This window comes from Esox lucius, chromosome 11 (assembly GCF_011004845.1).
Source record: "Esox lucius isolate fEsoLuc1 chromosome 11, fEsoLuc1.pri, whole genome shotgun sequence".
NCBI lineage: Eukaryota > Metazoa > Chordata > Actinopteri > Esociformes > Esocidae > Esox > Esox lucius.
Genome location: NC_047579.1, coordinates 47,052,628 through 47,076,026, shown reverse-complemented (window position 1 = coordinate 47,076,026; position 23,399 = coordinate 47,052,628). Strand labels below are relative to the sequence as shown.

At 41.7% G+C, this 23,399-nt stretch overlaps 6 protein-coding genes across 6 annotated transcripts; 3 read left to right on the top strand and 3 right to left on the bottom strand.

Annotated features, from left to right (window-relative positions):
* Nucleotides 1-3,946: 3,946 nt before the first annotated feature.
* Nucleotides 3,947-4,927, bottom strand: LOC105027804 (hemoglobin subunit beta-like). Its single transcript, XM_029123293.2, has 3 exons — nucleotides 4,767-4,927; nucleotides 4,394-4,616; nucleotides 3,947-4,195 (listed from the first exon to the last, which is right to left on the bottom strand). The coding sequence occupies exons 1-3, from the start codon at nucleotides 4,856-4,858 to the stop codon at nucleotides 4,064-4,066; spliced, it is 447 nt and encodes a 148-aa protein (XP_028979126.1). The 5' UTR covers nucleotides 4,859-4,927; the 3' UTR covers nucleotides 3,947-4,063.
* Nucleotides 4,928-6,084: 1,157 nt separating this feature from the next.
* On the top strand, nucleotides 6,085-8,017 carry LOC114840400 (hemoglobin subunit alpha-4-like). Its single transcript, XM_029123610.2, has 3 exons — nucleotides 6,085-6,237; nucleotides 6,602-6,809; nucleotides 7,784-8,017. Exons 1-3 carry the CDS (start codon nucleotides 6,143-6,145, stop codon nucleotides 7,910-7,912), a joined length of 432 nt encoding a protein of 143 aa, XP_028979443.2. The 5' UTR covers nucleotides 6,085-6,142; the 3' UTR covers nucleotides 7,913-8,017.
* Nucleotides 8,018-8,726: 709 nt separating this feature from the next.
* Nucleotides 8,727-11,146, bottom strand: LOC114840429 (hemoglobin subunit beta-like). Its single transcript, XM_029123835.1, has 3 exons — nucleotides 11,135-11,146; nucleotides 9,084-9,293; nucleotides 8,727-8,897 (listed from the first exon to the last, which is right to left on the bottom strand). The coding sequence occupies exons 1-3, from the start codon at nucleotides 11,144-11,146 to the stop codon at nucleotides 8,766-8,768; spliced, it is 354 nt and encodes a 117-aa protein (XP_028979668.1). The 3' UTR covers nucleotides 8,727-8,765.
* A 1,206-nt stretch (nucleotides 11,147-12,352) lies between these two features.
* On the bottom strand, nucleotides 12,353-13,381 carry LOC105027802 (hemoglobin subunit beta). Its single transcript, XM_010900082.4, has 3 exons — nucleotides 13,221-13,381; nucleotides 12,766-12,988; nucleotides 12,353-12,569 (listed from the first exon to the last, which is right to left on the bottom strand). Exons 1-3 carry the CDS (start codon nucleotides 13,310-13,312, stop codon nucleotides 12,438-12,440), a joined length of 447 nt encoding a protein of 148 aa, XP_010898384.1. The 5' UTR covers nucleotides 13,313-13,381; the 3' UTR covers nucleotides 12,353-12,437.
* A 1,047-nt stretch (nucleotides 13,382-14,428) lies between these two features.
* LOC105027808 (hemoglobin subunit alpha-4-like) lies at nucleotides 14,429-15,277 on the top strand. The gene is made up of 3 exons (XM_013136002.4): nucleotides 14,429-14,557; nucleotides 14,747-14,954; nucleotides 15,046-15,277. Exons 1-3 carry the CDS (start codon nucleotides 14,463-14,465, stop codon nucleotides 15,172-15,174), a joined length of 432 nt encoding a protein of 143 aa, XP_012991456.3. The 5' UTR covers nucleotides 14,429-14,462; the 3' UTR covers nucleotides 15,175-15,277.
* A 1,751-nt stretch (nucleotides 15,278-17,028) lies between these two features.
* Nucleotides 17,029-22,576, top strand: LOC105027807 (P2Y purinoceptor 11). The gene is made up of 2 exons (XM_010900086.3): nucleotides 17,029-17,110; nucleotides 21,121-22,576. Exon 2 carries the CDS (start codon nucleotides 21,129-21,131, stop codon nucleotides 22,053-22,055), a length of 927 nt encoding a protein of 308 aa, XP_010898388.2. The 5' UTR covers nucleotides 17,029-17,110; nucleotides 21,121-21,128; the 3' UTR covers nucleotides 22,056-22,576.
* Nucleotides 22,577-23,399: the final 823 nt, after the last annotated feature.

Sequence of the window (23,399 nt, the reverse complement as noted above, 5' to 3'; positions counted from 1 at the left end):
GTGGCTTGCCCACTTCAGGTTTGTGGAGAGTGCCTGCCTCAAGTGGAGGAGTTTAAGTATCTAGGGGTCTTGTTCACGAGTGAGGGAAGGATGGAACGGAAGATTGACAGACGCATCGGTGCAGCTTCTGCAGTAATGCGGTCGATGTATCGGTCTGTCGTGGTGAAGAAAGACCTGAGCCGCAAGGCGAAGCTCTCGATTTACCGGTCAATCTACGTTCCTACTCTCACCTATGGTCATGAGCTTTGGGTCATAACCGAAAGGACCAGATCCCGGATACAGGCGGCCGAAATGAGCTTTCTCCGCAGGGTGGCTGGGCGGTCCCTTAGAGATAGGGTGAGAAGCTCGGTCACCCGGGAGGAGCTCAGAGTAGAGCCGCTGCTCCTCCACATCGAGAGGGGTCAGCTGAGGTGGCTTGGGCATCTGTTTCGGATGCCTCCGGAACGCCTTCCTGGGAAGGTGTTCTGGTCCCGTCCTACCGGGAGGAGAACCCGGGGAAGACCTAGGACACGCTGGAGGGACTATGTCTCCCGGCTGGCCTGGGAACGCCTTGGTGTCCCCCCGGAAGAGCTGGAGGAAGTGTCTGGGGAGAGGGAAGTCTGGGCATCTCTGCTTAGACTGCTGCCCCCGCGACCCGGCCCCGGATGAAGCGGAAGAAGATGATGATGAGGTTTAACATCACATAACATCTCATCTTCACCCGCTTATCCTGTATCGGGTCGCTGGGACAAACAGGATTGGTGACAAAGCGCAGCCTTGGCAGAGGCCAACCCCCACCTGGAACAAGTCTGACTTACTACCCGAGAACCCAAACACAGCTCTCACTTTGGACATACAGGGATTGGATAGCCCTCAATAGGGACCTCCTCACCCCATACTCCTGCAGCACCTCCCACAGTTTCTCCCGGGGGACCCGGTCATATGCCTTCTCCAGATCCACAAAACACATGTAGACTGGATGGGCATATTCCCAGGCCCCCTCCAGGATCCTTGCAAGAGTAAAGAGCTGGTCGGTTGTTCCGCGACCAGGACGGAATCCGCATTGTTCCTCTTCAATCTGAGGTTCGACTATCTGCCGAACCCTCCTTTCCAGTACCTTCGAGTAAACTTTCCCAGGGAGGCTGAGAAGTGTGATACCCCTGTAATTGGCACACACCCTCTGGTCTCCGTTTTTGAACAGGGAACCACCATCCTGGTCCGCCACTCCTTAGGCACTTTCCCCGACTCCCATGCAATGTTGAAGAGGCGCGTCATCCAAAACATCCCCTCCACACCCAAAGCTTTCAACATTTCTGGACAGATCTCGTCAATCCCCGGAGCTGTCGGTAAACTGCAACTGCAACCGTCTCCGGAGTCCTCCGGGATAACATATCCCGGAAGACTTCCTACTTCAGTCGGACGGTTACCCTGACCACCGGTGTCCACCAAGGTGTTCGAGAGTTACCGCCCCTTGATGCACCTAAGACCTTTAGACCATAGCTCCCCGCCGCAGCTTCGGCAATGGAGGCTTTGAACATCGACCACTCAAGTTCAATGCCCCCAACCTCCACAGGGATGCCAGAAAAGCTCCACCGGAGGTGGGAGTTGAAGACGGGGGCCTCCTCCAGACGTTCCCAGTTCACCCGCACTACCCGTTTGGGTTTTCCCAGTCTGTCCAGAGTCTTCCCCCACCCCCTGACCCAACTCACCACCAGATGGTGATTGGTTGGCAGCTCCGCCTCTCTCTTTACCCGAGTGTCCAAAACATGTGGTCTCAGATCCGATGACACGATCACAAAATCAATCATCAACCTTCGGCCTAGGGTGCTCTGGTACCACGTACATTTATGAGCATCCTTATGTTCGAACATGGTGTTTGTTATAGATTATCCATGACTAACACAGAACTCTAACAACAGACGACCACTCGAGTTCAGATCAGGGAGGCCGTTCCTCCCTATCACGCCTCTCCAGGTGTCTCCATCATTGCCCACATGTGCGTTGAAGTCCCCCAGCAGAATTATGGAGTCCTCTACTGGAGCCCCATACAGGTCTCCAAGAAGGCCAAATACTACGAACTGCTGTTCAAGGCATATGCACAAACAACAGTCAGAGATCCCCCCCCACAACCCGTAGGCATAGGGATGCGACCCGCTCATCCACTGGGGTAAACTCCAACATAGCGGCACTCAGCCAGGGGCTTGTGGGTATCCCTACCCCCGCCCGGTGCCTCACACCCTGGGCAACTTCAGAGAAGAATAAAGTCCATCCCCTATCCAGGAGTACGGTTCCAGAACCAAGACTGTGTGTGGGGCACCAGATCAAACTGATAGCGCTCCACCTCCCTCACAAGTTCTGGCTCCTTCCCCCACAGAGAGGTGACGTTCCACATCCCCAGAGGCAGCCCCTGCCGCCGGGTCTGGTCCGTCGAGGCCCCTGGCCTTCACTGACACCCATCTGGCAGCGCACCCGACCCCAGCGGTTCCTCCCATGAGTGGTGGGCCCATAGGATGGAGAAGGGGGTGCCACGTTGCTTTTTTGGCCAATGCCCGACCGGGCTCCATGGCAAACCTGGCCACCAGGCGCTCGCCGGCGAGCCCTCCCTCTGGGCCTGGCTCCAGACAGGGGCCCCGGGCTTCCTCCAGGCATGGTAACTCCTCCTCTTCCTCGTTGGTTCATAGGGTTATTTTGAACCATTCTTAGTCTGTCTCCTCCCCTGAGACCACTTTGCAATGGGAAACCTTACCAGGAGCACTAAGGCCCGGACAACACAGCCCTCAGGTTCATAGGAACACACAAACCTCTCCACCACGATAAGGTTCCCGGAGAGATCACATAACAATGTTCTCTAAATGACAAAAACTAAAAAAAAATGTTTTTGTGGAATTGCTTGCTCAGTTGATGATTCAACAACATTTTCTAGATGAACAAGAATAGTGGCAACCAAGGAATGTGTGAAACTATGCAGTCATTTGGTGATTTGATGGAGAATAAAGGGGGAAGTTTAACCCAGGGAGGGGTTTAAACCCAAACCACCCTATATATCCAAGGTACAATATGTCAACCACACGATCAACAGGAGTTAATTAAATCTTTGAAATCACGTTGAACTATGAACTCCATAATACGAATTCATTACTCATGAAAATAATAAAATGTTTGTAACTCCGGTATTATTGCACTAATTTATATTCATAGGCTACTCAACGTAATCGCGGTTTAGTAGTTCCATACAAACCTAATGATATGTACGGTTGAATTTTTCCACTTTTAGTGTTCACTCATCATCCAGACAATTATTTTGGTCGAAGTTCAGTTTCAGAGATTTATTTAGCTGAGTTGTATGCGCATACCAAAACAACGGTCTGGATGATGTTTCAACGCTATAAGTAAAATGTATATTTAGGTTTAACATGGTCAAAAACTTAAATATCTCCTGTTCACGCATTGCACGCGCTTATGCAAACACCGAATAAATAAAATAAGTATATTACCATTATTGGAATCTCAAAACACCCCACGATAGAACAAATATAGCGGGGACTGAAGCCATTTGGATACATTTTTACCAGCCCATCCTAATCAAAAATGTCTTTCTCTAAGCACACTGCATGTGTTTCATGTGCTTCTCGCCTTCTCAAACAGTTTAATCTGAACGATCCAGTATGTTGATAAAAAAAAAGCTGTTATGCATGAATGTTGACAACAATAAGGAGCATGAATGTAAAATATTAAACTATTTAAATGAATGTTAAATAGGCCTAACATCACAAGTTTGTCATAATGACAGGCCGTTTGGCATATCTCTATCAAAACTACGAAAGTATTACTTGTTGGTGTGTGTTTTCAAAAGCCATATGGAAATATGTTTTATGTTGGGGAGGTATTTGCCCCCCCCCCCCCCCCCCCCCCCCCCGTACAATTGCAACAGAGCGTTTAAGATAAAAACATACAATACTTGACAGCATTAATGTTTTAAAATCTATTTATTATTTCAATATTTGTAGATATGGCACCGCTTTCAGACGAATAGACTGACATTTGAGTATCATCTCTCTTCCATATTGATGTTGTGGAATGCTGCTCAGTGGTACTGTCTGCCGAGAGCCGAGACAACGACAGACAGGAACTTCTGGAAGGCTTCCTGAGCATCAGCATTGAAAACCACGGGCCCGAGTTTTGCGGCCACGCACACGGTGATGCATTCGGCGAGGACCTGTGGAATGGGGCCAATAACCAAATTAAGAATAAAATATTGTTATAAGCTTTACATAGCCTACAGTATATGTCGCCTCATACTGGTATGTATATGTATATGAAGCGCCTCACTGCGTAACGTCTAAAATTCCATGTATCACGACTGTGAAAATAGTCCACCAGAAGTAGATATGTTCGTTTAATTCTTAGTACTCACCCTGAAGTTGTCGGGATCCACGTGCAGTTTCTCGGAGTGCATCACACTCAGTGGAGCGTACGTGTTCTTGATGTCATCCAGGTTCCGAACAGCTCTGTCCAGTCCGTTCATCACGGTCCTCCCATGCTTAGCCACGTTGGGGTTACCTGCGATGGCAGCGGGTGTGGACAGGTTACCGAAGGAGCTGAAGTACCTCTGAGTCCAAGGAAACACGATCAGACATCTGAAAATACATTATAAAAACAACTTAAAATGTGACTCCACCATTGGTCTAAACAGAAACAAGGGTTAACACCACGATATGTAAGAAACTAATGCAGTATCCACATGTAATTATTTCGTCATAGCTAACGAAAATACCACAATCATTCACCTGGCCAGTGCCTGGGGTCCGATCTCATCCGCAGAAATCTTTCCCCAGAGGCCAACGATGGCACTACGCTCAGCATCTGTCCAGTCGACCATGGTGAAGTTTGGAAGTTGATTTCTTTTGGTTCTTGCGAAATGTAAAATGTTCCAAAGGATCACTGAATTTTTGTCTCATGGGATGTCCAATTTATTGATATCCAGTATCTCCGCCCTGAACAGAACACAACACATGATTGGATGAATGTGTTAAGGGGCAAGGTGCTTGGGTGTGCCATGAATCGGCATTGTGCCAAATTCGTCGCATCTGTAAAGATAATGCTTGGTCATTCAGGCGTTGCCAAGTGGAAATTATTAATGATGTAATAAACAATTCACAAGAACTGTTGCTTTGACAAATGTCAATGGGGATCCAAATAAAAAGTAGCAACATTTTAAAAGCATACGCACCTGTAATGAGTTGAATACAACAAGTAAATGTTTTCAGTCTGTCGTTGCAATAGCCTATTGAATATGTATTGCAATAGTCTCTTCATAAACCGTTATGGATTGATGTAGCTACTGTAGGTATGAATATCGATTTAAAAGAAAAAATATGGAATAAACATTTTAACAAAAAAACTATTTTGGATATTCCGCTGTATAAGCTTATAATATTGCATGACACAAACGCCTGTTTTATCTATATATTCAGACAGCCCCACCCATTGGATACTTTCAGTCGTCTTATTTAATGATTGATATAATGCCAGTTGGGGAAAAGTGGCTTAATTGGACAGCCCTTATCAGGGGAATCGGGGAAACTATTTCATTTGGACATAAGCCTATTTAATTTAACTACATGAACTTATATGTATATACAATGCACATTGTTAGAATGTTTTGTGATATAACTAATTTACGATTTGAAACTGGAAAATACTTTTCTTCTGCTATTATAAAGCCTATATTTATATCTGTATATATATATTTAAGTCGGATGAATACATACGTGCAAACTGAATACAGGCCAACATAGTAATTGCTGCCAATTCAATCATATAGTCAAGCTGCTTTCAGATACAGAGATTATACCTTCCTGCTAAACCTTCATTATGAAGGAAATAAGAATGGTTTTGCCTATATGTAAAAACAAATATTAATTACTCTTACATGAATACAAATCTTCAACTTTTGGCAATATAGGAATTGTCACAGTACCATTATTAAAATAAAACAACATGAATCATGCCTTGGAAAAATGCCAAGAAGAGGAGGAGACAATATTTTATCAGGGTGTGCCATCTTTTTTGCCTCAATAAAAACGGCCTCTGTATGATCAAAGCACAAAAGCTTCCTTTTGCAGCATCCTCATTTAAGTGGATAAACGCACAAGACGCAGCTATGAGTCTCTCAGCCAAGGACAAAGCCAACGTGACGGCTATCTGGAGCAAGATCCTCCCTAAATCCGATGACATCGGAGATCAGGCTCTTTCCAGGTAATTACACAATGACTTATAGGCTATTATGTAAACATGTACTCAAAAGATTAATACAATGCTCAACTTCATTTATGCTTTGCATGCGGTAAGCATAAGCTTCAATGTGGTACTCATATGCTTTGAATGCATCCTCAAGCAATGCCATATTGATATTCAAGGCACATAATGCTGGTTGACCTTTACTCTTAACAATGCTAAAACTGGACATTTAAGCTTTATAACTGTCGTATTTTCACAGTACTCACATTTTGGTAATATTTGAAGAATTTGAAGACAGTTATTAAGGACCTAGACCTATATCAACAAGGACGTGCGGGAGCCCCATTTTTTTGTCTAAACTGTTTTCTAATATGTCGGCAAGGATGCTGGTCGTCTACCCCCAGACCAAGACCTACTTCGCCCACTTTGCTGATCTGAAACCCGGATCCGCTGAAGTGAGGAAGCACGGCGACACCATCATGAACAAGATCGATGATTGTGTTAACCACATGGATGACCTGGTTCCTTACTTGTCCAGTCTCAGTGAACTGCACGCCACCAAACTGAGGGTGGATCCCGCCAACTTCAAGGTAGGATTGGAGACAAAACCATGTTTTTAACTGTGCTTCATTTGTATTTTCCTAAATAATACAGAAACAAACAGACCTTTTCAAGGTGAGAAGAAAACAGATTAATCTGTTTTGATACACTCTTTGACATAAGCTCATCAGGAGAAACTGTCTTATCGTTTGAAAACTGTTTATCAAACAGATCACATATTACACAGGTACACGGTCAAACCTATAAGCCTGTGAATTTGTTAAAGGGTGCGCTTTAGGGATCGGTTCTGGGACCATTTCTCTTTACAATCTACATTAATACCCCAAGCCAACTTTCATTTATATGCAGATGATACAGATTTATTGTTTGACACCCTTTCAAATGCAGGCCCTGTCTCAGTTTCAGCTTGCTTTCAGTATAATTCAACATTTAATGAGCTGAAACTTAATACTGATAAAACAAAATACAACAAAAATACATGTTGTTTTCAAACTCAAAGAAAAAATCTATAGATCTTCAATTATGTACTGCGTCTCATGGTAATATAATTTAGTCTGTATCTGTATACAAATATCTTGGGGATTTTAACTGATTGATTTCATTGATTGACACTCTTTTAAGACATATATTCTACACTTGGTTAAAAAAGGAGGTTAGGGTTGTTATTATTTTAGAAAAAAGGTTTTGCTTTTCTTTTCAACCTAGAAAGAAACTGGTACTTGCAACTTTTATGCTTGTTTTAGATTACGGTGATGTCATGCATGTTACGGTGATGTCATGCATGTTTCTTGTCAGTCCGTATTTAGAGGCCTATTGGTTGTTTAAGTGGTTGATGTATTTTGATTTCCCTATGTTGCGTTGTGTGTTTGAAATGTGTTTTTGTTTGTTGAAGCCCGTCTTGCCCAGGACACATAAAAGAGATATTTAATCTCACTGAGTCTTTTTTCCTGGTTAAATGAAGGTTCAATTATTATTATTTATAAAAATGTATTTTACTTCGCAGATCCTGGCTCACAGCCTGCTTGTGGTAGTTGCCGCCTACCTACCCAACGACTTCACCCCAGAGATCCATCTGTCCGTGGACAAGTTCCTGCAGCTAGTTGCTCTGGCCCTGTCCGAGAAGTACCGCTAAACCAGAGTTCAGCTGTCAGTCACCTGAGTCATAACATTCATCTAATGGTGGAACACCTTTGACACACTGACATGAAACCTGCAATAAACAAATAATGACAATATATTTTGTTGGTCTTATTGTGTTTTACACCGTGTCATTTGAATTTAATTGACTTGATAGATTACAGACCCTCTGGTAAGGATCTTTCAAGTTAAGTTACCGTTTAAACTACATTGGAAAATTGAATGGATGCATTTCTTTAGGAGTTTTGGTTCTGACATTACATACCTTGAAACCTTTGTATCCAGTTTTAAAGTCCCAGTGAAAGTGATGTCCTAATTTGGCTCTATTGGTTACTGCTTTAGATTGATTTGGGCACAGATCTTTGGATATCTTTCATATTTTCATAAAACCCTTCATAATTCAGAAGGTAGATTAGGTTTCTTTATATGACAATTGCATTGATGATCTGGATATACTTGACTATGAAAACGAGTTGTTAATAGAAAATGTTTGGAATATATGTCTGCCACAACTCGTCTCTGTGAGGTGCGAGAGTAAAGGAGAGGCAACAAAACAAAACCAACAACACCAACGCGAAGAATTACATTTCTACAAGTATTGCAATTTTGCTGGCGAGTGTGTGCGCAATAATTTCCAGGACAAAATAGATTCATGTACAAATATTTCGTCAACTCCCCCCACACACGCAAACGCAAAAACACAAACAATCGAATCCAATAAAGAACGCTTTAAAATATATTTTATTATTTCAATATTCTTAGATATGGCACAGCTTCCATGCTAATAGAAAGAAAATTTAGTTCCATTTTGATGTCTCTCTTCCATTTTCATGTCGTCAAGTGCTACCCTAGTGGTACTGTCTGCCGAGAACCGACACAACAACACGCCGAAAATTCTGGAAGGCTTCATGAGTGTCTGCATCGAAAACCGAGAGACTGAATTTGGAGGCAACGCATATGGTGATACACTCGCCGAGGAGCTGTGAAAACGGGACATAACCGCATGGGGAATAAAACATTAAAATGTAGGCAATTTCTACGATTGTTTTCTCCAAAATATCAAACAGACTAACTACTCTTAGTTTTTTTTATTCTTATCCATACATCATGACTAACAAAAGAGTCAAACGATAGCCTGTGTGTTTTTTGTAAGTGGGCCTACTCACCCTGAAGTTGTCGGGATCCACGTGCAATTTCTCGGAGTGCTTCACACTGAGAGCAGCGTAGGTGTTCTTGATGTAATCTAGGTCCCGAACAGCTCTGTCCAGTCCGTGCATCACGGTCCTCCCATGCTTAGCCACGTTGGGGTTACCCATGATGGCAGCGGGGGTGGACAGGTTACCGAAGGAGCTGAAGTACCTCTGAGTCCAAGGAAACTTTTATAAAAACGACTTACAATGTGACTTCACCGTTGGTCTAAACAGAAACAAGGGTTAACACCAAGATATGTAAGAAACTAATGCTGTATCCACATGTAATTATTTCGTCATAGCTAATGAAAATACTACAATCATTCACTTGGCTAGGGCCTGGGGTCCTGGTGAAGTTTGCACCTTAGCTAGACACAGATCTTCCTGATCCAGCTGCCAACCAGGCCACTCCTCCAGCTGCCAACCAGGCCACTCCTCCAGCTGCCAACCAGGCCACTCCTCCAGCTGCCAACTAGGCCACTCCTCCAGCTGCCAAGTAGGCCACTCCTCCAGCTGCCAACCAGACCACTCCTCCAGCTGCCAACCAGGCCACTCCTCCAGCTGCCAACCAGGCCACTCCTCCAGCTGCCAACTAGGCCACTCCTCTAGCTGCCAACCAGGCCACTCCTCAAGCTGCCAACCAGGCCACTCCTCCAGCTGCCAACCAGGCCACTCCTCTAACTGCTAACCAGGCCACTCCTCTAACTGCTAACCAGGCCACTCCTCTAGCTGCCAACCAGGCCACTCCTCTAGCTGCCAACCAGGCCACTCCTCCAGCTGCCAACCAGGCCACTCCTCCAGCTGCCAACCAGGCCACTCCTCCAGCTGCCAACCAGGCCACTCCTCCAGCTGCCAACCAGGCCACTCCTCTAACTGCTAACCAGGCCACTCCTCTAACTGCTAACCAGGCCACTCCTCTAGCTGCCAACCAGGCCACTCCTCTAGCTGCCAACCAGGCCACTCCTCCAGCTGCCAACCAGGCCACTCCTCCAGCTGCCAACCAGGCCACTCCTCCAGCTGCCAACCAGGCCACTCCTCCAGCTGCCAACCAGGCCACTCCTCTAGCTGCCAACCAGGCCACTCCTCAAGCTGCCAACCAGGCCACTCCTCCAGCTGCCAACCAGGCCACTCCTCTAACTGCTAACCAGGCCACTCCTCTAACTGCTAACCAGGCCACTCCTCCAGCTGCCAACTAGGCCACTCCTCCAGCTGCCAAGTAGGCCACTCCTCCAGCTGCCAACCAGACCACTCCTCCAGCTGCCAACCAGGCCACTCCTCCAGCTGCCAACCAGGCCACTCCTCCAGCTGCCAACTAGGCCACTCCTCCAGCTGCCAACCAGGCCACTCCTCCAGCTGCCAACCAGGCCACTCCTCTAACTGCTAACCAGGCCACTCCTCTAACTGCTAACCAGGCCACTCCTCTAGCTGCCAACCAGGCCACTCCTCTAGCTGCCAACCAGGCCACTCCTCCAGCTGCCAACCAGGCCACTCCTCCAGCTGCCAACCAGGCCACTCCTCCAGCTGCCAACCAGGCCACTCCTCCAGCTGCCAACCAGGCCACCACCCTGTCAAGCTGTGCTGGAGAAACACTGAGTCACTTGTACTTTAGCCCAGTTCTCGTGCGACCCTTACCAAAAGACGGACCAAGGAAAATCCCTGTAAAAGGCAGGAAGAGGAAAAAAACAGCAAAACTCACAGATACACCGGTCAAGATGGCCCTGGAAGACGAGCAGAGGTCTGACAAGGTGAAACAGAAAAACAGTTTGCAAAAGAGAGGTCTTGGCACGAAACAAGACAAATCAACTCAAACCAAAAAACGACCTAGGGTGTCTAAGAAAGTATCAGGAAAGAAAAGTCAGAAAATGCATAACATCGAGCCACAGGACACAGATTCCTAAGATGCTGATGAGAATTTCTGTATTGTGTGCATGGAACACTTGAATAACTCAAAGCCAGAAGAAGATTGGGTTCGTTGTATGACCTGTAGTCTCTGGGCCCACGAAGCCTGCACTCCAGGAGTAACATACATCTGTCACCATTTTGACTCTGATGGTGACTTATAACTTGGCATACACACACTAAGGGCCCATCCATCGTCCCCTCAATACGGTGCAGTTGTCCTGTCCCCTTAATCCATGACGGCGTAGTGTGTTACTAATGGTTTTCTTTGAGACTGTGGTCCCAGCTCTCTTCAGGTCATAGACCAGGTCCTGCCGTGTAGTTGTGGGCTGATCCCTCACCTTCCTCATGATCATTGATACCCCACGAGGTGAGATCTTGCATGGAGCCCCAGACCGAAGGAGATTGACCATCATCTTGAACTTCTTCCATTTTCGAATAATTGTGCCAACAGTTGTTGCCTTCTCAACAAGCTGATTGCCTTTTGTCCTGTAGCCCATCCCAGCCTTGTGCAGGTCTACAATTTTATCCCTGATGTCCTTAAACAGCTCTCTGGTCTTGGCCATTGTGGAGAGGTTGGAGTCTGTGGTTTAGTTGTTCCATACAAACCTAATGATACGGTTGAATTTTTCACTTTTAGTGTTCACTCATCATCCAGACAGTTATTTTGGTCGAAGTTCAGTTTCAGAGATTTATTTAGCTGAGTTGTATGCGCATACCAAAACAACTGTCTGGATGATGCTTCAACGCTAAAAGTAAATGTATAATTAGGTTTAACATGGTCAAAAACTTAAATATCTCTTGTGCACGCATTGCACGCGCTTATGTAAACTCCGAATAAATAAAACAAGTATATTACCATTATTGGAATCTCAAAACACCCCACGATAGAACAAATATAGCGGGGACTGAAGCCATTCGGATTAATTTTTACCAGCCCATCCTAATCAAAAATGTATTTCTCTAAGCACACTGCATGTGTTTCATGCGCTTCTCGCCTTCTCAAACAGTTTAATCTGAACGATCCAGCATGTTGATAAAAAAAAGCTGTTATGAATGAATGTTGACAACAATAAGGAGGCATGAATGTAAAATATTAAACTATTTAAATTAATGTTAAATAGGCCTAACATAAAATGTGTTTGACATAATGACAGGTCGTTTGGCATATCTCTATCAAAACTACGAAAGTATTACTTGTTGGTGTGTGTTTTCAAAAGCCATATGGAAATATTTTTAATGTTGGGGAGGTATTTGCCCCCTGTACCATTGCAACAGAGCGTTTAAGATGAAAACATACAATACTTGACAGCATTAATATTTTAAAATCTATTTTTTATTTCAATATTTGTAGATATGGCAGCGCTTTCAGACGAATAGACTGACGTTTGAGTATCATCTCTCTTCCATATTGATGTTGTGGAGTGCTGCTCAGTGGTACTGTCTGCCGAGAGCCGAGACAACGACAGACAGGAACTTCTGGAAGGCTTCCTGAGTATCAGCATTGAAAACTGCAGGCCCGAGTTTTGCGGCCACGCACACGGTGATGCATTCGGCGAGGACCTGTGGAATGAGACCAATAACCAAATGAAGAATAAAATATTGTTATAAGCTTTACATAGCCTACAGCCTGTGTCGCCTCATACTGGTATGTATTCATTGAAGCGCCTCACAGCGTAACGTTTAAAATTCCATGTATCACGACTGTAAAAATAGTCCACCAGAAAGTAGATATGTTTGTTTAATTCTTACTACTCACCCTGAAATTGTCGGGATCCACGTGCAGTTTCTCGGAGTGCTTCACACTGAGAGCAGCGTATGTGTTCTTGATGTCATCCAGGTTCTGAATAGCTTTGTCCAGTCCGTGCATCACGGTCCTCCCATGCTTAGCCACGTTGGGGTTACCTATGATGGCAGCGGGTGTGGACAGGTTACCGAAGGAGCTGAAGTACCTCTGAGTCCAAGGAAACACGATCAGACATCTGAAAGTAAATAAAACAGTCTGCTTTAATAACATCTACTTCACAACAATAGGTTTGACTCTGAGCCGCATTAAAAGTGAATAATACGATATGTAAGCAACTAGTGCTATATTACCATGTAATTATTTATATATGTATATATGTCAAACACAAATAATTACATGGTAATATAGCACTAGTTGCTTACATATCGTATTATTATCTAATATATATATATTTGATAATCATCGACCTGGCAAAGGCCTGGGGTCCGATCTCGTCCGCGCTGATCTTTCCCCAAAGACCAAGGATGGCACTGCGCTCAGCATCTGTCCAGTCGACCATGATGACGTTTGTTTGTTGATTTCCGTTGGCACTTGCAAAATGTTCCAAAGGATCACTGAGTTTTCTGACTTCTTGAATGTCCAATTTATTGATTTCAGTATCTTCGCCCTGAACTGAACACAAGAAATGATTGGATAATTGAGTTCAGGGGCAAGGTCATTGGGTGTGGCATATTGGCACTGTGCCAACATTGTCCCATCTGTAAAGATAAGGTTTATTCATTCAGGCGTTGCCAAGTTCAAATTCTTCCTGGAATAAAAAACTGCTGCGTCAGAAAAAACGACGGAGAAATTAAATTTAAAAAAGACGCAATTAGTCCATCAAACATTTTCAGGTATATAGACAAGTATATAGACCAGCAAAGTATTGCTTAAACCTATTCAAAAAATATATATATATAATAATATATATATATATATAGTTTTTTTCTTTTAAATTCATTATGTATTAATAATATTTGTTTATTTAGGGTCCGATATACAACGTTTGTACAAAAGCCTTGACAAATAAAATATGAGTATTCGGCCAAACGTTAGAATAAAGCATGACTTAACATATGTTTTATCTAAATATTCAGACGGCTCCACCCATTTGATAGTTCCATGTACATTTTATTTTTGTGTGTGATTAACCTTAAGGGCAGTTGAGGGAACTTGTATCGTTGGCTATAGCCTTTTTTAAGGGAATCTGAACACTTCAATTTGGACATAGTTAAACGACACGGTAAATGACTAGGCTATTATTCTTTTCAAATGCAACGAAATTGTCCGAATATTTTGTAATAGAAGTAATCTGCGAATTTATACCAGAATAAGCATTTGAATCGATTATTAAGCCTATATTTAAGTGTTCATCTGTTCACGTTGATCTAATACCAGGCAAACATTTTAATTATTGTTTTCAAAATGTTTATTTCAGGTAGGTTATATGCAAATTGTCATATTATGGACATTAGACAAATTGGCTCCGTTCCATAAATGACCTAAAACATCATTAATCATGTCTTGGAGAAATGCCCAATCAGAGGTGGAGCCAATATTTTATCAGGGTGCGCCTTCTTTGTGTCTCAATAAAAACAGCCTCCGAATTATCAATGCACACAAACTTCTTAGCATCCTAATTTTAGTGGATACACAGACAAGACGCAGCCATGAGTCTCTCAGCCAAGGACAAAGCCAATGTGAAGGCCATCTGGAACAAGATTCTCCCTAAATCCGATGACATCGGAGATCAGGCTCTTTCCAGGTAATTACATCATGATATATATAGGATGTGATAGGCGACATTGAAGACATGTATTAACACAATGCTCAGTTTCATGTAAGCTTTGATTGACTTGCATATTTCCTCGAGCACTTACGTATATAACGAGTTATTTTTTAAGATTACTGAACTTATAGCCTAGTCTAAATTATTGTCTAATGTCGGGCACAGGATGCTGGTCGTCTACCCCCAGACCAAGACCTACTTCTCCCACTTCGCTGATCTGACCCCCGGATCCGCTCAAGTTAGGAAGCACGGCGACACCATCATGAACAAGATCGATGATTGTGTTAACCACATGGATGACCTGGTTTCTTACTTATCCAGTCTCAGTGAACTGCACGCCACCAAACTGAGGGTGGATCCCGCAAACTTCAAGGTAGGATAGGAAATATATATTTTTTTATATTGCTTTCTTTCTGTGTGTAGGTGTAATAGCCAATTATATTTTATGATATTTTACTTCGCAGATCCTGGCTCACAGCCTGCTTGTGGTAGTTGCCGCCTACCTACCCAACGACTTCACCCCAGAGATCCATCTGTCCGTGGACAAGTTCCTGCAGCAAGTTGCTCTGGCCCTATCCGAGAAGTACCGCTAAACCGGAGTTCAGCTGTCAGTCACCTGAGTCATAACATTCATCTAATGTTGGAACACCTTTGACACACTGACATGAAACCTGCAATAAACAAATGATGACAATATATTTTGTTGGTCTTATTGTGTTTTACACCGTGTCATTTGAATTGAATTGACTTGATAGATTACAGACCCTCTGGTAAGTCACCGTTTAAACTACATTGGAAAATTGAATGGATGCATTTCTTTAGGAGTTTTGGTTCTGACATTACATACCTTGAAACCTTTGTATCCAGTTTTAAAGTCCCAGTGAAAGTGATGCCATAATTTGGCTCTATTGGTTACTGCTTTAGATTGATTTGGGCACAGATCTTTGGATATTTTCATACAACTCTTTATAATTCAGAAGGTAGTTTAGGTTTCTTTATACGACAATGAAAACGAGTTGTTAATAGAAAATGTTTGGAATATATGTCTGCAGCAAGTCGTCTCTGTGAGGTGCGAGGTTAAAGGAGAGGCAACAACGAAAGTATCAAAACAACACCAACGCGAATAATTACGTTTCCTGTCTTTATGGAAAAGCTTACGATATCACACGGTTTCAAAACTGACATGGACACAATAACCCGTGTTATTGTGAGGTGCTAGTGAAAACCAGGAACGTAAATAGACATCATGATAACTAACTCAAAACAGGTGTGTGTGTGTTTTGTGTGCTGCTGCCATCTGCTCCTGCCGGCGGTTTGAACACGGGTGAGGTGGACTGCCGGAGAGGGAGAGAGCACGCAGCGTCACGCAGAGTAGCGGTCACAGTCTCATTTCTGTTTAACTCCATTTCCGCCTATAGATGTGTGTTAAATTAAGATTATTTTAAAGAGTTTGATCTGCCGGCCATGTGGTGCAGTGACCTAAGTTCACAGTAGCAAGCCGATCACTACAGTGCAAATAGCATTTTTCATTGCCTTTTTTTGATCATCTTTACCAATTGTGCCAACAGTTGTGGACAGGACTGTGCAGCAAATTTACACTATATGAAGTATGTAATATGAAAAGTAGAGAATTACACATACCGTATATACCAAATGTCAGAATGTCCATAGCTTCTACAGTAGTATATGTCAACAGACAAATTGCCAAAATGTATTGTTAAACTGAGTGTCATTATATGAAAATATCAGAATAATGCATTTCAACCGGTCTTGGTCCTGTCATCAACTGATTTCACCCAGTGCAGGCTATGGGTGGTCATGGATTGAGTGTGTTGTTTGAATGTGATGTTGGCTTATTGGCTGTAATTTTGCAGAAATAGGTGTCATTCTTCTAGCTAGCTACCAAACATATCCAGAGAAGAGGTAGATTATCTTCAAATGTGTTTTTTTTTTTACAGTAGAGCAACAAACACCTCACTATTTTGATCTGGGTGGCATTTACACAGGTTACCCAATTCAAATCTCTTGTCAATTATTTGCATATCTGATCATTTTCATTTGTTCGCCAGGCAACACTCTTTCAATTTGCCACCATGTAAATCTAAATCCTAATCCAAGTCATAATCCAGGAACGTACCCCAGCCACTCAGAGCAGATTTTGTTTACCTTATGATTTTAAAATGCCCAATATTTCCTTTCTTTGACCTGCCCTTCATCCACACTATTCCATGACCCTAAATCCACCCACTTCTCAGCGGATTATGAGTAAACAACTCATCACTAATGCATGTGTATAATGGAAACAAGTTTTTTTCTGTTGTCACCATGCAACCGACACTCCAAAAAGAGGAACAGGCTTGGAGAAAAACAGGGTCAATCTTGTCTTTGTAGCAATTTAGTGCCATAGCCTACTCATGACCACCAAGCCAGTAGTGAGTAAAATGTAAATGGTTATCTGGTTCAACTTGCCTGAAAACTGAAAACTTTTTCAAGCTCCCTGATCTGATGCCTATGCTTGCATTTAGCCAGGTAAGTACTCATCTGGCTTTATTGTAAGATATTGTTATTTCATTTAATTGATGTTATGTATGTTATAATTTTATATTTTGACCCATATTTTCCCAGTTACTGATTGTCTAGTCCTGGACTACAAAAAAATATAGCATATTGGAAATCTCCTTGAGCTTGATTGTATAAGTGCAGATCTAGCTCTGTGTCCGTATAAATACATCATTAAGAAGTGAATGTGTAACTACAACATTTTGTATATTTTCTTGGAGCAGAATTACCTAAATTGCATCTTCTGATTGCATGTTTGATAAACTAGAACTGATGTTAATTTAAATCATAATTTGAAAGTATCTTGAATACTTTCTGGAAAACCAAATAATATTTGAAGTCACCGTGTGTGAACACATGCAAGCTAATAAAAAAATTATAATAATATACACATAATTGATGGCTGCCAAATATCTGATTAAGATGTAAAATCTACCACAGTCAGTTGAATAAATAATTACATATTTGTTCATTAACACTAGGCATGAATCTTAATATAGTATATAGCCTACTGAATCGACATGGAATTCCCTCAACAGTAGAGCAGACCACTTCTTTAGCACCAAAATGAGTAAGTTCTTATACTGTACGTAATATTTACATTTAATTATTGTTACAATAGCTGTAATAGTATGCCAGTAGGAAAAAATACAACAATTTATGCAATCACTACTGTAGGTCACTCTGGATTAGGGTGTATAAGATATTATTTAAAAGTAAAATAATATGGAAAATAAGGAAAATAACAACATTGTTGTGATATAGGACAAAAATGGTGCTCCAAAAGTCATTGCACTTTTACTACAGTGGCACAGACCAGGTACATTTAACATGTGTACCTGGTCTGAATGTGTTAATAGTAGTGAAAAAATATTATTATGTTTAAAAAGGAAACTCTATCTAGAAATCTTTAACTACAAGGATCTTTGTTTTCATTTCTAGCAAACTATCCCTTTCTAACCCTTTTTAATCCTGTGAAAACTAAATTTCTTATTGTACAGGTCCTAAAATAAAACCTTTCCTCAGACCCAAAAGTATCTTCTAGTACTGTAGTATCGGTTGTGTGCATGTTTTGTGTTGGTATAATTGTTGTGGCATCAGTATCCTCTGAAACATTAGAAAATAGCCTATCATGTGACAACCAGAATAGCCCACATAAGCTTATGTTGTAGTATGCCATCTATGCTAGTACAAGTAGCACTTTTTTCAGTGGAAATCTCTTCCAAAATCTGCAAATATGCTCAACCAAACATAATCACACTGTACATATATCTTTAAATTGATCACCTAGTGTTTCCAGAAATCTATAAAATACAATATATGAAACTTGTTAAATAGTTTCCCTTCCAACATTGTTTTAACTAGTTTATTTTAAAAATCCTGTTCTCTGGTGCAATAGTGTGGGCCTATCCCTACAAATGCCTTCAGTTTGTATACTGCTCATGAAAAATGTGAACAATAAATGTAACAGTTTGTAACAGAAATCTGATAAATGTAAACTTTTCTTGAAACGTCTTTTTACATGCTTGAGTTTTATATTGTGATGCCCTAATATTGTGCATCTGATTCTAATAATTAACTTCATTAACAGAATCGTGTTACTTACTCCTGGGGTTGGAATGTACAGAGGTATGTTTGGCTGTATTTGTCTAGGCAGCCTAGTATGGAATTCCCTCAATGTCTATCTATGGACCATTCAGATAAACTCAGTAAAGCTCATTCATCATTTTTGTGCCTAAGCCATACGTGCAATCATTTCTACACTTGTGTTGGATTTATCAATGTGAACACTTGCTCAACAAAGATTGTACATGTATGCCCAGCCATTACCAATGCTTATGCATGAGCCTGATGGTTCATTTTGTGGTCCCAATCAAAGCTTAGTTTAGGGGCCCCACACTTCTAGCATGACCCTGTTAGCATTACCACATACACCAGTACCTGCCCAACTCCTATGTGAAAGAGTGTCATCAGTTTACTTGAACTGAAGTGTTTGTTAGTAAGTTATAATAGATTTAAATACTTATTTTACCTTCTATTACTTCTTGCTAATGATTAAACCTTATTGTTTTGTGGGAAGTCAAAATCCTTATTTCAGAATTAAGCCTCCTTTTTAATTTGTAATGGTCAGTTAGCTTGACTGCCCAAAGTATTGGGCCATCCTAGAGAATGACAGATTCACTCGCCATCGGGTCATCTATGCATTACACAGTTCAGGCAGGATGTCTTCAACTTCTGAGCGATCCGCCGTAAAACTTGTCATTAAGTCTGTTCTGACAGCCCTGCTGCAACACGCTAAAGTGGTGGCGATATCACCAGGAAAGATATTTCCTTCATCATTGGAATTCTTTGAGGTGTTCCTCTGCAAAGTAACATGGGTTGTGGGGTTGCGATCAGGGCTCTGTGCAGGCCACTTGAGTTCCTTCACACCAACCTCGTCAAACCATGTCTTTATGGACCCCGCTTTATGCACAGGGGCACAGTCATCCTGGAACAGGAAAGGGCCTTCCCTAAACTGGTGCCACAAAGTTGCACCCAATGGTCTAAATGTCTTTGCATCCTGTAACATTAAGATGACCCTTCACTGGAACTAAGGGACCTAGCCCAAAACCTGAAACACAGCCCCAGACCATTAGCGCTCCTCCACAAAGACCATTATCCCTTCCCCTGGCATCTGCCACACCCAGATTCGTCCATCAGACTGCCAGACAATGAAGTGTGATTCATCAGAGGGTCCAGTGGCAGCGTGCTTTACACCAGTCCAGCCAACGCTTGGCATTGCACATGCTGTTCATACACTGATGTTGCTTCTAGAGGTAGTTTGGAACTCTGTGGTGGGTGATGCAACAGATGATTGGCAATTTTTATGGGCTACGAGCTTCAGCACTTTGCGCCCCCACTCCCAGACACTTCCACTTCACAATTAGAGCACTTCCAGTTGACGGGGACAGATTTAGTAGGGCAGACATTTCAGTGACTTGTGGCAAAGTTGGCACCCTATGACAGTGCCATGTTTCACTGAGCTCTCCAGTACGACCCATTGTACTGCCAATGTATTTCTATGGAGATTTCATGGCGATGTACTGGATTTTATGCACCTGTGAGCAACAGGTGTGGCTGAAACACCTGAACTCTATCATTAGTAGGAGTGTCCACATACCTTTGGCCATATAGTGTATATTACTTGCAACAAAAATTGTTTTCAGTGTCAACTTGCAATTCTGTTTATGTCTGGTTGCTTCAATAGGATAGAATAGGTTGTCATTCTTTTGTCTTTCAACACAATGGTTGGTTTACAAGGTGGGACTTTTCAGCTAGATGGAGTAGTCAAATGGATGATCATGTGACTGGAGTGGTGTCTTAAGGAAAAATCGCTTGATTCCGGATGTGGACATGGTGGGCTGTTCAACCAATGAATTGTAAATGTGAAACTCCAGTAATTCCTACCTTTCCCTCTACCAAACTCAGCACATTGGGTTTGAATTAGAATTTTTATAATTTATTACTGGTTCAAAATATATTTTACTTTTCATATATGTAGACTGCTGATTTGCTAGATGACTCTTACTAGAAAAATTATAGTTCAGCTTATACATTTAAAGAGGATAATATGATACTCCATTAAATGTTTTAGATGGTCTTTCTGAAAAACATTAGAAGTAATTTTTCTCCAATTTAGGCTTTGGTTACAACGATGATGAGATGATGATTTAAGTATAATATAACAGGATATAACAGAATATATTAACTTGTTGCAAACTTTTTTTTAACTTATAAACATTCAAAGGCCTCAATACTTCGTAGTTGCAAATCATTAAATTCTACCTGCCTCTATCTTTTCAGTCCCTCAATTGCTAGCTGGCTACATGCATAGGAACTATTCACATTTTTCTTTTCATAGAGGCCTTGACATAAAACAACATTTGAGAGCCAACTTGCAGAGAAATAACATTTTCAATTTTTTTTATCATTTTCCACAGAAACCAACATGGAACCAAAGATTGATTTCTACAACTTTTCATGCAACGGTGGCGAGTTTCAGGAACAATTCCTCTCGTCCATGTACAGTATTCAGATCTGCGTGGCGTTGTTGAGTAACCTGTTTGCTTTGTGGCTCCTGGTGACCAGGGAGAGGAACAACTGGCACACAGGTGTGGTGCTGTCCTGTAACCTGGCCATCAGTGACCTGCTCTATAGCCTAACTCTGCCCATGCTAATAGACTACTACATTAAAGAGAGGGACTGGCTGAATGGGTCTGCAGCATGTAAAATCGAACGCTTCTTCTTCACCTGCAACCTGTATGTCAGCATCTACTTCATCATGTGTATTAGCGTGACTCGTTACTTGGCTGTTGCGCACCCCTTCTTCACCCGGAACAATGTGAGTCCTGCCAGAGCCAAGGTTGCCAGTGTCGTTATCTGGATCTCTGTGACGGCCATGTCATCGCCTGCGCTGAGGTTTACCTCCCTCTGTCCAGCTGCATACAACAAGACCCACTGTGTAATGAACTCCTTTTGTGCCACCACTAGCCCGGATGTCGCCAACTCTTTATTCAATTATAAAGTGACTCTGACAGTGGTTGGTTGTTTTGTTCCCTTCCTGGTCACTTTTGTGTCCTACGGGGGACTGTTGAGGGTGGTGTGGAGGAATCCCAATATAACCTCTGTGGTGAAACGGAAGGTGGGTCTAATGGTGTTTGCAGCGGTTGTGCTGTCCGCCATTTCCTTTTTGCCTTATCACTTCATCGAATGCTACTATCTCTACGCAAGGGTTAATGATCCTGGCTCTGAATGCAGCTTTTTGTACAAGGCTTATCAAGTGTCCAAAGGACTGGTTACAATGAACATGTGCATCCATCCACTGCTATATGTGGCTGTGTTTGATAATATCAGAATGACTTGCTTTAGTTGTTAAGGCCGTAGGAGATTTGACACACTGGATAAGAAGTATGTGTTCCATGCTATTGGGATGCCTGCACTGATGACAGGGTTTCTGACAAGCAAGTGTCCATTAAGTTGATGGGTTATCTGTAAATAACTGCAGCTATCGTATATTCACTTTCACTCCCTTCCAATGTTCTAATACGATGCTTTTTATGACATATATTTTTAATAAAGTATTCTGTAAACTATACCCTCTTAAAAGATATTACAGTGTCAGATAAAATAACTGGAACGTATCTAACATCACTACTTTAATTTAGAGTAGAGTTTCTATTTAAGAGCTGTGTCGTTATTGCCCTGTTTATCTCCATAACTTTTCTACCCAGAAATCTCTATTGTGGAACAACAGAGAACATTCATTATTCTTCCCAACTTGGCATGAGAAAAACGTGCTAGATCGGGAAGGCAATGTCCTATGCTGAAGAGTTACTACACAGATATTTATTTTATGACTACTATTACCATAATTACCAAATCTGGATAAAAATACAAATTGTAATTTCTTAAATATTATTTATATATGTTTTACCTATAAAATATGTAATCTGCAATTACTCAAAATGGAATTGTTGATTTATTTAATAAATGTTTTATCATAATTAGAAAAATAATTCACAAATACAATGTTTTACTAGCCTCAATTTTTTTATTTAAATCCTCAAGTTTTGTTGTCAAAAAGAAACATACAGTATTATATATATATAAGTACATTTAGTCACATAACTCTAGTCCATGAGAGACAAATAAAATGAATTACTAATTTATTATTTTGTATTTATTTTACTATTATTTACATTCTCATAGATGAATTAAAAAGTTTTCCATTGTAGTGTTATATTCACTTTACTGCATTTTGGTTCATTACTTGCTTGTGATATGTTTCCACCTGTTTATTTATTGTATTGTTGTATTCAATAAAACAAAAATAACAATGCTAAAGTTCATATTTTGGTCTGATAACACTTGAGATGCTCAGATAAATGAGACTGAGAAAAACAGAACAGTTCAAATCAGTGACATTTCATTTTAAGCACTGCCTGCATGCATTATTCACTTTACAATCTGCACAGAAGCAGTCAGCCTTTTGAATCTATTATATAATTCAATTAACTGTAGGTTTTTGTAATTGTATGGGTCATGTGTGCTTTGTATGTATGATAACCTAAATCTGCAAATAGAAATGATTATATGACTACTTCAAATACAAAGAACCAGAATTATTTTCTCTCATGTTCTATTTTGCTGACATTATCAAGAAAACTAAGGCACAATCCATTCAGTATCCTTGTTGCATCTTCCTTTTTCAATCAAATGG